We start from the raw sequence: 14,659 nt of genomic DNA, 5'->3' as shown, positions 1-14,659 counted from the left end.
AAAAACTAACTGGACAAGACTGAAAGAAATTACCAATTTTCTACGTAAAATATACAAGAGATTCCATCAGTAATTGACGGGATTGAATGAAATGTTTAAGGCAGTTTTGTTTATATTTTTATTACTTACTCTTATCCTGAAACCAACGAAATTAAGGCTTCATACGCAACCTGATGCATAAATAATTTAGAATGTTACATCGTAACATGCATGAGCACAAAATGATTACGAGATCGGTCAGTTTGACCGAGATCATAGTTGGAGTCTGTACTAAGTCTGCATACCAACATTTAGAAATATATAATTTCCAACTGCAGTAATATCAATACTCTATAGTTTAATATTAAATTTTAATATTGAAAGTAACATAGAGATGATCTATGTAAGAGTTGTATCACCCTTATATTCTTTTGTTTGCATGTTTATTTGACACTGATATCCCTACGTTATTTTAAGTTTACAAAAACATTAAGTTTACTTTATTATTTGTTTTGTAAGAGTTTTACACCTTCAATATACATAAAGTAGGGGTTGACTCCCTTAAGACGCCATTTGTATAGTGTACAAAACATTAAGTATTCTACGTGTTACAGTCATCTAACGTCAATCTGATAATTCCTGTTCACCCTGTACTTAAGTTTTTAAAAGGACACCAGATTTCTGTGTAAAAGCTAGCATCATGGGGTAATTATAACATTTTTGTGTACTATAATTAATTGCTGCTATTTATTACGAGTAAGCGATAACATTGTGCATTGCCTAGAAACATAGAGTGATATTAGGTGTAAACTAACGTAAATAATAAGGTAGTTGTAAAGTTGTTTGAGCTACAACAATAAGAAGAAAGATGAACAATTTGGTGGGTTGGTCACTTTCTGGTTTAGTATCTTAGCAATTGTTTCTTGTCTTGTTTTTGGGTTTGTTGTGTAGAGAAACAAATGAACGTGAGTGGCAACTATCTTCTCAAGTAAAACTATCACTGTTCATTTTTATTATATTTTTATTATGTCTGCTGAGTACTTTGGTTATTCCTACACATAGAATCCACTGACCTTACGATGAAGTCGACGTCGTTCATGCTCAAAGTTACCTTCATAAACTTTTAAAGAGATGGCTTTTAATGTCTGTTAAAATATATATAGGACTATGAAATGTCCTGTAGAATATTAAACGTTATGTTACTTTAAATTATTCAAGCTGTATTTGTGACGTAACATAATTTTAAAATATTTTTCTTCCTTACACGTAGATAGATAAATAGTAATATTTGTTGTGGAATTAATACCGCAAAGGATACGTCGAAAGATATTTTATTTCGAATCCACAACGTGTATGAGTCATGAATACTGTTGATTCTATCATTTACGTGAGTTTCATATTATGGTTTTATCATTATAATTCGCAACATGTAGTTCAATGTTCCTCTTTCAATTTAATCATAAGAGTTCAAAGAAACAGTTAAAGGCATTGTAAAGGATAACCCCAATGTCGCTAACGTTTGGGCTAGCTGATCTCTATAGGATTCCAAAAAGGATCACTTGGGTAAAAGAGTAGCCCAAGAGTTGGCGGTGGGCAGTGATGACGAGTTGCCTTCCTTATAGTCTTACACCGTTAAATTAGGGACAGCTAGCGCAGGTAGCTCTCATGTAGCTTTGCGCGAAATTGAAAAACAAACCAAACAAATAAACCACATGTGATGAATACATAATACTTTACCACAAGGAATAATAATCTTCTCAGCTTTTCTACAAGACCAGAATTGACCTCTTAGTTTTGTTTTCCCGCATTAAAGCTCAGTTAGATAAAACTAGGATTCGAATCACTGACTTCGTCAGCTCCCCCAAAACGCTAAAATTTGAGATTCGATTCTCTATGCTAGACGGAATGCAAATATTTACAGTTTTAAGATAAGTTTCATTTGTTTCATTGTGCATCCTGTACTGACCCCATTTATTTGCACACACTCTTATTTATCCTACTGCGTACTTAATTTGTATTAAAAGAAAACACCACGACAAAAACCGATAAACAGAAAGAAGATTGCACCTTGCTTGGAAAGTTCTAGCGAATGAGCTGGCTAGTTTCTTTGTATGTTTTCCGCGAGAAACTACAGTGGTGCTACATGTGCAGAACAGTTCTTAATTATGAGCGATAAGACAAAAGCAAGGTAACCAGACAACAGCATTCCCCACCACATCTTAGGGTACTCTCTTCTGATCAAGTAATTGGATTGAAACATTACCCTAACAACAAACCCACGACAATACTGAGTATGAAGCACATTTTTGAGGTCATGAGCCACAAACTTTAGCATTTATAGTTCGGGAATACTAATTACTAGGCTACGACCGACTTCAGCTGGCCAAAGGCATGTCGATTGAAGATACGACAGCTATTTCTTATAATTGCATTCATCATGAAATATCATAATATATCACTATACAACTGACTGTCTGAATGGTTACTTCAAGTACATGTAAGTATCTTACCAAACTGAGTGTTCTCATGCAAACCTCATCTGATGGAGGACCGGAACCCTCGCTTTTCCTAATAGCCACTGAAGACATGTTGAAATCTTAAAAAAAATGGGAATTCCTCAAATAATCCTTTTCTGATGGAGGGCTGGCATCCTTTCTATTACCTGAAGGATTACTTGAGATATATGTCAGATTCTTATCAAACTGAGGAATCCCTGTGTATGTCTTTTCTGAGGGAGGACCGGAACTTCTCTATTATCTAAATAAGTGCTAAAAGTGTGTCTGAATCTTACTAAACTGGGGTGTCCCCACATAAACCTCTTCTGATAGAAGACTAAAATCCTTAATATTGTCTGAACAATTACTTAAGATATATGTTATAATCTTACCAAATTTGGATGTCCTCACATAAACCTCTTCTGATGGAAGACTGGAACCCTTACTATTGTCTGAACAATTACTTAAGATACATGTCAGAATCTTACCAAATTGGGGAGTTCTCACGTAAATTTCGCCAGATGGAGGACCGGAACCCTTGCTGTTGAAAGCTTGGACGACAATGATATACTCGGTATCTCTTTCTAGGCCTGATATCTCCTGCGTTGCTACATCTTCATCTCTAACCATCACGGTTCGGTAGGTAAACGTTTCTGATGATCCTCTTGGTTTGATCCCAACGTAGTAACCTTGTATATCAACACCTGTATTCGACTCTTTTAATAGCTGAGGAGACAATATATAACAATATCTAAATGTACTTCGAAACAACATTTCCCTTCTTTGACTATACGATCGACGTAAACGAACCATCTTTATGACCGCTATACCACCTTACTTGTAATAAGGCATTATATCTAATGATCTGAAAGGTAGAACTGTTTAAAGTAAGGGAATAAATATCATATGAGATAATTTAACATACGTTTTTAAAAAGTGATGGAACTATATTGTTACTTGACAGTCACCTACATAAATGGAAACGTTATGGGTCCTAACATACTACTAGTTTACAGTAAATGTAGAATATACATAATGCTATGTAACAAAATCTTTACTTTTTCTTGTTCCTGAGCAGAAAGTGTTTTGGAAAAGACCTATTTTTCTCTTCAAACTTTGCTTTTGTGACCTAGGTGATGAAATTTTCAAACTTACCCATTTTCCAGAAGTAGATTCAGTACTGAGTAGCTGATGGAGAATTTTCTCGAATTTACAATAATTTTCAAGAACTTTCTAGAATGTTGTAGAATTTACAAGAATTTTCAAGAACCTTTTAAAATCTTGAAGAACTTTCCATAGTAATATATATATATACAGGGACTCACCACTCATCACTTCAGTTTAGTTCTAGCTGCCTAAGTGAACACATAGACCTATCTGATTTTATTAGAGAGGGCATCAAGAAGCTGAAAGCATTCTCCAGACGCATTCTGCTATGTATGTGGCCAATTTATCAAGACAAAAGCGAAAAAGTACTATGTGACAGCATCTGCTGAAGTGTGTGAAGCCTACAAGGCATATTTCAGTATGCCTGTCGGGGATCAAGACAAACCCTGGGCACCTCGATTTACCTGTGAGCACTGCAAAAAAACTCGAAAGGTAAGACGGACAATTTTTTCTTGCTTGAATAGTAAGATTTTATATTATGCAAATTTTAGACCTTTTGAAATTTAAATATATTTTAATTTCCAATAGTATGGAAAAATATCACGTATAAAATATTTTGCATGAACCTCTTACACATCAGTTGTGGATGAAATAAATTTATTCTTTATAATAATTTTATTTTGTTCTTTTACAGGATGATACAGAGGAGAAAAAGAGAACCATGAAGTTCGCTGTTCCAAGAATTTGGCGTGAACACACTGACCACTCAAGCAATTGCTACTTCTGCATGGTGGACCCTTCCAAATGTCGGGCTGGCAAGAATGCATCTGCTATCATGTATCCGGACCTTCCATCATCCGTCCATCGCCCCGGTGTCACACTGCCCTGAGCTCCCTGCACCCACTTCGCCAGAGAGAAAGCAGCTATCCTCAGAAAAGAGCAACAAATCAGAAGAGAAGGTAGACGTTGAAGATCCAGATTAGAATTTCAGAGGTGCAGCTGGTGAGAGAAACCCATACTAACCTAACCAAAGAGACCTTAATGACTTGATCAGAGATCTCGGCATTCGACTTTGTTAGACCACTCGCAAATCTCGAAAAACTACTCACTTCTAAACATTTTTGTATATATATAAATACATGTAAATCTTCATTCATATGTTGTTTTATTCATACCTTATGTAAATGAAAATGTGCAAATTTGCCCGTTTCTAATTTTCATAATCCATATCACAAAAGCAAAGTTTGAAGGGAATAATGGCCATTTTCTGTACTCTTAAAACATAAGTAGTTAAGAAATAACACATACTATCCAGGAATAAAATTTGTGTTATTTTGTTTAATGAAAATTACACAAAGATTAAAAATACTGTTTCATTGTAAGTTTGTTTTTGGAATTTCGCACAAAGCTACTCGAGGGCTATCTGTGCTAGCCGTCCCTAATTTAGCAGTGTAAGACTAGAGGGAAGGCAGCTAGTCATCACCACCCACCGCCAACTCTTGGGCTACTCTTTTACCAACGAATAGTGGGACTGACCGTCAAATTATACACCCCCACGGCTGAGAGGGCGAGCATGTTTAGCGCGACGCGGGCGCGAACCCGCGAATTACGAGTCGCACGCCTTACGCGCTTGGCCATGTTCATTGTAAGTAGTTAATCTATTAAAATATATGAATAACGAAATGCATAACAATTTAAAAAGTGCGAAACCGATACGTGCACCTAACGAACTTGTAAATGTAATATACATAACACAAGATAACTGCTGTCTAGAGAGGACAGGAACAAATGGCATGAAACCGATAGGGTACTTAACGAACTTGTAAATGTAACATACATAGCACAAAAGAGTACTGTCTAGTAAGACACAAACAAGGAACATAATACTATATATGTATTTGCTGTAATAATTGTAGATAATGAAGAATTCCTACTTCAATACGAGTGTAATCTTCCTGAAACAGTTAACATGTTTTTCGTTAGCGTTAATTATTCTTGAAGTGGTCATTTTTACTGGTCGGAAGTTGACGTTAATTGAATGTTCATATCTATACTGACATCAACAGCTCAGAGATGTTTCATTCGTTCTTTCAAACTACCATAATAAAAAACAAATTCTAGGCCTTCCTTTGTTCAGAAAAATCACACCAATCTCTACACGTAACTTGGTTTGGAGTACTGACGAACATGTAAAGGTATGCTTTAGATATAGTGGGTAAGTTGGATAGAGATATTCGAATCAATATCATAAACGCTACGTGATTTATTTTTCTCGAATTTCAAGCAATGATTTGATTTTTTCTTGAATACTGGCTTAACTAGAACGGAAGATGTTACGTAGGTGAATGCAAAGGTAAAAAAACTCATCAAATCTCATAACTGGAGAAGAGGAGTCCCCCCTCCTGCTCAAGTTTAACTGGAAACCATAAACCAGAGCGACTTTAGTATTTCAGGGGATGAATTATTTCAGAGCTTGTAACAAAGGTTGAACTTCTCCCTTTTTAAAGTTAAAATTAGTCTAACTTAGAATTGTGAGAGAAACCAGGTCTTTATGTTTGTTTCTTTGGTTATGAAGCACAAACATCTCTCTTTTTTTTCTTCCGCCACGGGTATCGAAACTCGATTTCTAGTAGTATAAGTCGTCAGACATACCGCTGACAGGGAAAAAAACTTACATTACGTGACCGGCACAAAAACTTCTATTATTGACAGGGAAATAAACTTATTTTACTTAATAAGTACAAAGACTTCTATTATTGACAGGGAAATAAACTTATTTTACTTAATAAGTACAAAGACTTCTATTATTGACAGGGAAATAAACTTATTTTACTTAATAAGTACAAAGACTTCTATTATTGACAGGGAAATAAACTTATTTTACTTAATAAGTACAAAGACTTCTATTATTGACAGGGAAATAAACTTATTTTACTTAATAAGTACAAAGACTTCTATTATTGACAGGGAAATAAACTTATTTTACTTAATAAGTACAAAGACTTCTATTATTGACAGGAAATAAACTTATTTTACTTAATAAGTACAAAGACTTCTATTATTGACAGGGAAATAAACTTATTTTACTTAATAAGTACAAAGACTTCTATTATTGACAGGGAAATAAACTTATTTTACTTAATAAGTACAAAGACTTCTATTATTGACAGGGAAATAAACTTATTTTACTTAATAAGTACAAAGACTTCTATTATTGACAGGAAATAAACTTATTTTACTTAATAAGTACAAAGACTTCTATTATTGACAGGGAAATAAACTTATTTTACTTAATAAGTACAAAGACTTCTATTATTGACAGGGAAATAAACTTATTTTACTTAATAAGTACAAAGACTTCTATTATTGACAGGGAAATAAACTTATTTTACTTAATAAGTACAAAGACTTCTATTATTGACAGGGAAATAAACTTATTTTACTTAATAAGTACAAAGACTTCTATTATTGACAGGGAAATAAACTTATTTTACTTAATAAGTACAAAGACTTCTATTATTGACAGGGAAATAAACTTATTTTACTTAATAAGTACAAAGACTTCTATTATTGACAGAACTCATCAGACTAGCTCGGATAAATAGATATTTATTTATGTTTATACGGAAGGCTATAGCATAAAGAAATAATTAATAGCTTTAACCAACCGTCATTTTTTTTTGTTCAGTAGGTCACCATAGATAAAGAAAGAAAAAAAGAACCACAGAGTTTAAATACAGCGTACAAGCTACCAGTAATCATGCTTGTAACTTATAACCTGTTTTAAAAAACAAGGGCTCGGTACTGTAAGTGAGCAGCGTGATAAGAACTTCGAGTTTTGTGAAGTTGAATCATCTGGAAATATCTGCTGAGTCCACCGAGGGGAATCGAACCCCTGATTTTAGCGTTGTAAATCCGAAGAATTTACCACTCTACTACATACAAATAGTAAATAAACGAATAAACAAAATATCAAAAATTGAAACAAAGTTAACAAACTCCGTACAATGTCAGTTACTATTTGTTAGAAACGTGACAGTCATATTGCGGCAGCTAATCTTTGGGGAGGACACACAGTAAAATAAAGGGCTTTTGTGACTACTTTTTCGGTCTTACTTCGACGAGTTTCCAATGTAACACATACCACATCTCATGTTTGTAAGTTGTTCATTTATTTTTTTTCTCGTAGTGCAAAGCAACACGAGGAACCACATGTACTCTGTTTGTCACAAGCTATCGAACCCCGGATTTTAGAGTTGTAAATCTTTAAACTTATCGCTAATCCACCAGGGTACGCTTCTAATCAAACATATCTTGGATTCATTCACACATCACTACAGAAACTACGACTAAAACAGCAGATCACGTGGCAGGATCTATCTGTCTTCAGGGTGGGATAAAAATACAGACCACAACTTTCACTTTAGAAACGTGCACACACAAACACAATCAATCATCTTTCACTTAGAACGGATGAACATTCAGGGTACATTGATTTTGCATCAACTTACGTCGTTCCGGTATAATTCATAGGTACGGAATATCAATTGGACAATTAATAACGAATCTTTCTAAGAATACCTGTGTCTGCCAAGGAAGGCCGTTCTTAGAAAAACAAACGTACTGTTGCTCTCCAAAATGCCAAATTCAATATTTGTAGGTTAAGCACAATGTAGACAGCCTGGGAAAAAAGAACTGAAACTACCTCAAATAATTCGTTTTACATCTAGTTACGATGAGATTCGTTGACTGTTAAGGAAAGAATCAATTGGAAAAGGTTTATTCGATAAAAAACGCTTCATTGTTACCAAAGTGGGTCTGGTTAAGTAAAGTTTGATGCCAGCCACGAGAAAAGTAGTGGATGTAATTGATTTCTGATAAAGCTTTTAAAAACAAAGTGGACAAAAGTTGCAATATATATATATATGTGTGTGTACAAACACACGTACACATGCATAAACGCAAACAAATGTGCTGTTATTCTTTCGAAAATTTTTAGCTGCTTAAAACATTACGTCATTGAGAAGTTTTAAATGAAATTCAGGGAAAGAGGATCCACGTTTACATGTTTACACACGTATCAATGTACACAAATTCATATTACCTTAATCCTTTGAGGACGTTTGGCTGTATAAAACAGTCCTTAAAAAACTCTACAATACTAAGAAATTGGAAAAAAACTAAGGGATGAACATATACGTAACATAAAACGTTTCCTCACACAGATATGAAATCGCGTTTAAATAAAACAAACAATCGTAAATAAACAATACTTACCAGCCACGATACCATTATTGTTCTGGATGTTACGGGAACAACTCTAACACCAGACGGCGCAGTTTGCGGAGCTTTAAAATGAGATACACTTTATTTATCACTTGAAAAATAGTTTCTAAGCAATAGCTAAAAATAAATTAGAAGCATGGAATGAAAACTCGGATATTAAAACACAACACAACACTAGAAAAATATTCCAACACAGACAAAGAAAAAAAGAGTGCATTTAACATGTGAATTTTGAGTAATTTAGGCATTAGTCATTCTTATGTAAAGTTATGCATTATTAAGTTTGATTTTCTCTCGTATTGGAATTTTCAACCTGCATGGCACCTTATGCACATGTAGGCTGAATAGCTAGGTCAGAGACCCCTAGAATTAGATATAGTCGTTATTAATTCTGAGTTTTAGACTAAGAGGAAAGTAGTTAACCAGCAGCACCATCCGCCACTAGGCTTTTTGAATTGAATAACAGGATTGACTATCACTTTTATGACATACAGTTTAAAGTGTGGGGTGTGTTCAGCGACATCATGTTTCGAGCCGAGATTCTCCGATCCGCAGCCCGATACGCTAACCTCTATGTGTTTTGTAAGTAACTTTATTGCACTGTTGGTGTTATAGTTTTAAACGTCTTATCAGTAAATAATGATCAAATCTGGATTTCTTTTGCTAAATATACCAAGGTAAGAAATTCCATGTACTATCCAACGACATTATCTGTATAAATACAATAGTTTCAATTATACTTAAACTCTTAAACATGAGTTATGAAGAAGTTACAACGCATATCAAATGTAGGTACTTCAGTCACAATAGCCAATACCATGAAATATAATTCGTGGTTTTAATGAGTGTGTTATGTACGTGACATGTAATATACGTAAACTGTATGTCAGCACGTTGCATGTTATGTACGTAAACCATATGCCAACACGCTATATGTTACACACGTAAGCCTTATATCAGCACGCTATATGTTATACACGTAAGCCTTATATATCAGCAGGCTAGAAATAGTCGTACCGAGTAAATCGATAACATTTTGGTTCTGATGGAGCTTGGCTAAATTGAAAACCTACTCAGTTCGCAAAATATTGCTCAAAGTGTCTTCATCTTCAGATATTAAAACCAAAACCAAATGTGCTTACGGAGAAGTTAATATAATTTTATTAGTGGGTGGTAACCGTGGAAACGGTGATTTTAAAAGATCCAAATAGTGAATGTAAAAAATTAAAAAAACTTCAAAAAAAGAAAAAGGATTCTCTAAATAATTACCATATTTTCAGCATAATTTCGAAGTGCTCGTTTCTGGAGCTTAAGCTGATCTGAACGTCACATTACACGCAGGTCGTAAAGTCAAAATATAGTTTTAATCTCCCAATAGGCTTTCGTAAAGAGATTATAAAAACTGACACCAAAAGAAAGATAAGGAGCTTTAAGAAGCTATTTGGAGAGAAATAAAATATCGAAAAAAGAATAGACTGTTGTCCCTTTGTATAAACGTAGAAATCGTAAATGAGGTTATGATATCCAATATGGACGTAAAAGTAACACATATCAAAATAATATAATTTATACGTCAACTAAGAATGTTTGTACGTTCACATATAGTAATGTCAACTCTTAATATTTCTTCGTAGCATTTTTTAAAATAAGATCAAAGCCGGAAAGAAATCCACGCGTTTACATATTCTTCTCGTGAAAATATACTATATCAGAATATAAATATTCCAGTAGATGGCTACCTAGGAATGAGATGTAAAATATTGTTTCCAAGATAAAACAAAACATGTCTTTCTCGTACATATTTCGAAACCTACTTTGTTCGAGTTTTCAGATATTAGCACGTTATGACACACATTATTGTTTTTTCGATGTAGCCCGGCATGGCCAGGGGGTTAAGACACTCGACTCGTAATCTGAGGGTCGCGGGTTCGAATCCCCGTCACACCAAACATGTTCGCCCAAACATGTGGAAGTTATAATGTGACGGTCAATCCCACTATTCGTTGATAAAAGAGTAGCCCAAGAGTTGGTGGTGACTAGCTGCGTTCCCTCTAGTCTTACACGACTAAATTAGGGACGGCTAGCGCAGATAGCTCTCGTTTAGCTTTGCGCGAAATTCAAAACCAAACAAACCAAACTTTTAGATGTTCTTAAAACTTAATATGCTTTATAGGAATTCAAACACCCAATTATAGTATTATAATTCATGACTCACTCCGAAGTCTTGCCAATAAACAAAATACAAATTATCACGTGAAGTGTTTTTAAAATTTTGCACCTTTGTTCTGTGACAAGACCGGATACAGATATTTGGCTACTTTTGTTTCCATCTTTCCAGACGCCTCTGTCCAGTGGTACAACCGTATGTCTGCAGACTTACAACGCCAGAAACCTGGTTTCGATACCCGTAGAGGGAGCACAGATGGCCTGTTGTGTAGTTTTGTACTTAGCTATAAACAATCCTGCTCACTCTTTCCAAATATATTCTTCAAAGTATACTTAAGACACAAGTTACATGAACTCATGGTGTTAAGTCGAAACTAACACGAATCACTTTGCGTGTCACTATAATCATGGAGTAACAATCCCAGTGCTTTCCTGGAGTCGAAAATAACACAAAACACTTTGTGTGTCATTATAATAATGGGGCAACAATCCAAGTGCTTCCCTTTCTTAACAAAACAGATAAGACATTGTTAATAAAGCATTGTTTCTTTCTTAATTTTTGCGCAAAATTACTCGAAGACTATCTGGGCACAACCGTCCCTAATGTTGAAGTGACAGATTATATGGAACGAGGTAGTCAATACAACACACTACCAACGCTTAGATTATTCTTTGTCAACGAACAGGGATATTAAATCCCTTAATATAATACTCCCACGGATTAGAGGGCGACCATGTTCGATGATTCGTTTTGTTCCCGTGAACCACAGATTGCATCCTAGCCACTAGGTCATACCAGGTCATTGTTAAAGTATCCAAACCCTTTAGTTATTGTTACTTATTTAAATACATTTTTTTCACTTACGTTCAGTTGCAGACTTCTCTTGGATCTCGTTGCTATAACTACCAGCTCCAAGAGCGTTTTTTTCTCTAACCCTGAACCCGTAAAGGGTTTGAGGCCTTAGATTTTCAATCGTTGTAACTGTTCCTCTTATTGTTATTTGGTTCCAGTTCCCTCAAAAGAAAAAAGAAAGTTAATAAACATTTTGTTTTCCATTCTACTGGTAAATTTCTTTAAAATTAGACGCAGGGTAATTATGATCATTTGGTTATAATTGTTTATTTATGAAATTATAATTTTGTGTTTTGCTTGGATAGGTACCGTCACCATAGTAATAATATCCCCTCGTTATTTCTATTCTATTTGTTTTTATACCTTTGTACATATTACCGAATACATAATCATAATACCTTTTATTATCTTTCAGCTTACCATGGGCCTCTCGCCATTGGACATTGTACTCTGTGATGTCAGAATTTCCATTGTATGGAGGTGACCACGACAGAACTAAATCGCGACTTGTTATTTTTTCGACTCGAATGTTGTTTGGTATATCAGGGACCTCTGGTGGATGAAGCACATGTAAAGAGACGTTTGAGTTAAAAAGCTATTTGCGCGGGCTAGAAGCATATTATAATAAAAAAAAACAGAAAATATAAAATAAATGAAATTTCGGTAGTGTCTCATTTAGTAGCTATCATTCAATTTACGAAACTTGTATGATTTATTTTATTTTATATTTTACAAACCTGGTTTCGTCTTAGATTGATTTCTCTTATTTTTCATAAACCTGGATGTCTTTATTGTATTTAACTTTACTTAGGTTGAAATTTGGACTGATTGAAATGTTTATTTTACATTTATTGTTACTTTATAATACGAGAGAATGAACTCCAATATTTTTTACATACGTTTTAAGGTTGGAAGCAATATCAGTCGTAGTTTCAGTATGTGTATATACACATACACACGCAACCAGGGAAATAACATGGAATATTAAAACTAAAAACTATGGAAAGCGGTACGCCAATCGATATTCCAATTAAAAACATCTATACATGAAAACTACAGAAAACATCATGAATAATATACATTTTCCAAACGTAAATTTGTGTACAAAATCAGAAGTTTTATCAAAGATTTTTATTTAAGTACTATAGCAGTATTAAGATAAGCTTTAGTTAAAAAATATTTGATACAGAGTCTAAAATATAACCTGGAAATAAAGAAGTAAGTGATTTTTAATTTTAAAAATTACCACAACAAGAAAACTGTCCTTTACTAGAAAACAGTTGTTAGTATACTGTAGCAATGCGTTATTACGTTAAGAACTATACCAGTTCTTCGCATGGCATTTATTTCGTTGGCTTTAGATGGACGGCAGGACTGAGTGTGTCGTTTGTCATACTGGATTCTGCCGATTCATAAAAGAATTCGTGATATTTGCGACGTTAAATGTCGTTTGGTGTCGGCTATATGTTGTGAAAAGAATTGAAATGGCTGCCAAATACAAACAGTTCACTCCGTAGTTTATCTATTGAAACTGGATATTTAGGAAATACGTCAGTCAAATGTCATTAAAAGTTTTTGACCAGTTTTTCACACGAACTTCTGACGTCAAGATGGATGAGTGTTTAATATACAGTAACTTGCCATAATATTAGAAATATCCATCTACGGAATAAACCGGTTCTCATTTCGTATTGACAAAGTAGCGATAAGTAGTCACGTATTAGAGAAACCAAATTGTAAAGGGTCTATGAATGTAGAGAGTGAATAGTGCATTATTTGTCACTGTAATAAGAATAGGAAAGATTTATCTGATGTTGGGGATCGGTCGGTTGGCGACTTATCTGCATCGACCCTCAAGTGACTGACAAGTTAAGAGCCAATGTTGTTCTAGTTTACACTTCAAGGTTTTATGACTAAATAAAATTCGCCTAATTAGGGAAGTTATGGTCTGAAGAGAGGGAAGTTATGATATGAAGAGAGGAAAGTTATGATCTGAAGAGAGGGAAGTTATGATCTGAAGAGAGGGCTTCCAAAAACGAAAAAAAGGGGAAGAGGAGATGAAACACAAACATAAAAATTGTTCAGGCGGGAATTAGCCGATAACTTTAACAATGATTCAGGATCATGCATTTTCATGAGAGCAATGCGTAACGAATTTGGTGAAATTAGCTTTTGTGAGCGTACCCACACACTCACATGAAGAACGCGTGTTTTCGTGTAATCGAAGGAAACGTGTTTATTGTTGTTGTTGTTTTTGAAATTCGCGCAAAGCTACTCGAGGGCTATCTGCTCTAGCCGTCTCTAATTTAGCAGTGTAAGACTAGAGGGAAGGCAGCTAGTCATCACCATCCACTTCCAACTCTTGGGCTACTATTTTACCAACGAAAAGTGGGATTTTCCGTTACTTTATAACGTCCCCACGGCTGGGAGGGAGAGCATGTTTGGTGCGACCGGGATTCGAACCCGCGACCCTCGGATTACGAGTCGAACGCCTTAACACGCTTGGCAATGTCGGGCCATGAAACGTGTTTAGGTAAATGGAATTAGACTATTGCCCAAATTGTTCACGCAATGTGGTCAAATGAATCATGGTTCCCATTTTTGTGACATTATTATAGGGTAAAGGTCCCGGAACCATCATTCACAGCCTCTGTTATACAAAGTTCTTGAGGCGGGTTAATGTTGTCTGGTTCATTTACATTTCACGGGCCAGATTCCTGACGTCTCCCGAATGATCATAAATATCTGTTATGAAGATTTGACCACCATATAT

General features: G+C 34.8%; 1 protein-coding gene across 6 annotated transcripts in view; it reads right to left on the bottom strand.

The window, feature by feature from the left end:
• Nucleotides 1–14,659, bottom strand: part of LOC143233529 (cell adhesion molecule Dscam1-like) — a 122,566-nt gene that overhangs the window by 34,785 nt on the left and 73,122 nt on the right. For all 6 annotated transcript variants that reach the window (XM_076469838.1, XM_076469841.1, XM_076469839.1 and 3 more), the window contains exons 9-12: nucleotides 12,307–12,438; nucleotides 11,899–12,048; nucleotides 8,859–8,929; nucleotides 2,963–3,200 (exon numbers count right to left, since the gene is read on the bottom strand). In XM_076469838.1, the coding sequence (XP_076325953.1) occupies nucleotides 2,963–3,200; nucleotides 8,859–8,929; nucleotides 11,899–12,048; nucleotides 12,307–12,438 (591 nt within the window). The remainder of the gene's footprint in view (nucleotides 1–2,962; nucleotides 3,201–8,858; nucleotides 8,930–11,898; nucleotides 12,049–12,306; nucleotides 12,439–14,659) is intronic.

This window comes from Tachypleus tridentatus, chromosome 12 (assembly GCF_004210375.1).
Source record: "Tachypleus tridentatus isolate NWPU-2018 chromosome 12, ASM421037v1, whole genome shotgun sequence".
Lineage (NCBI taxonomy): Eukaryota > Metazoa > Arthropoda > Merostomata > Xiphosura > Limulidae > Tachypleus > Tachypleus tridentatus.
This window is presented reverse-complemented; position numbering and strand designations above follow the sequence as displayed.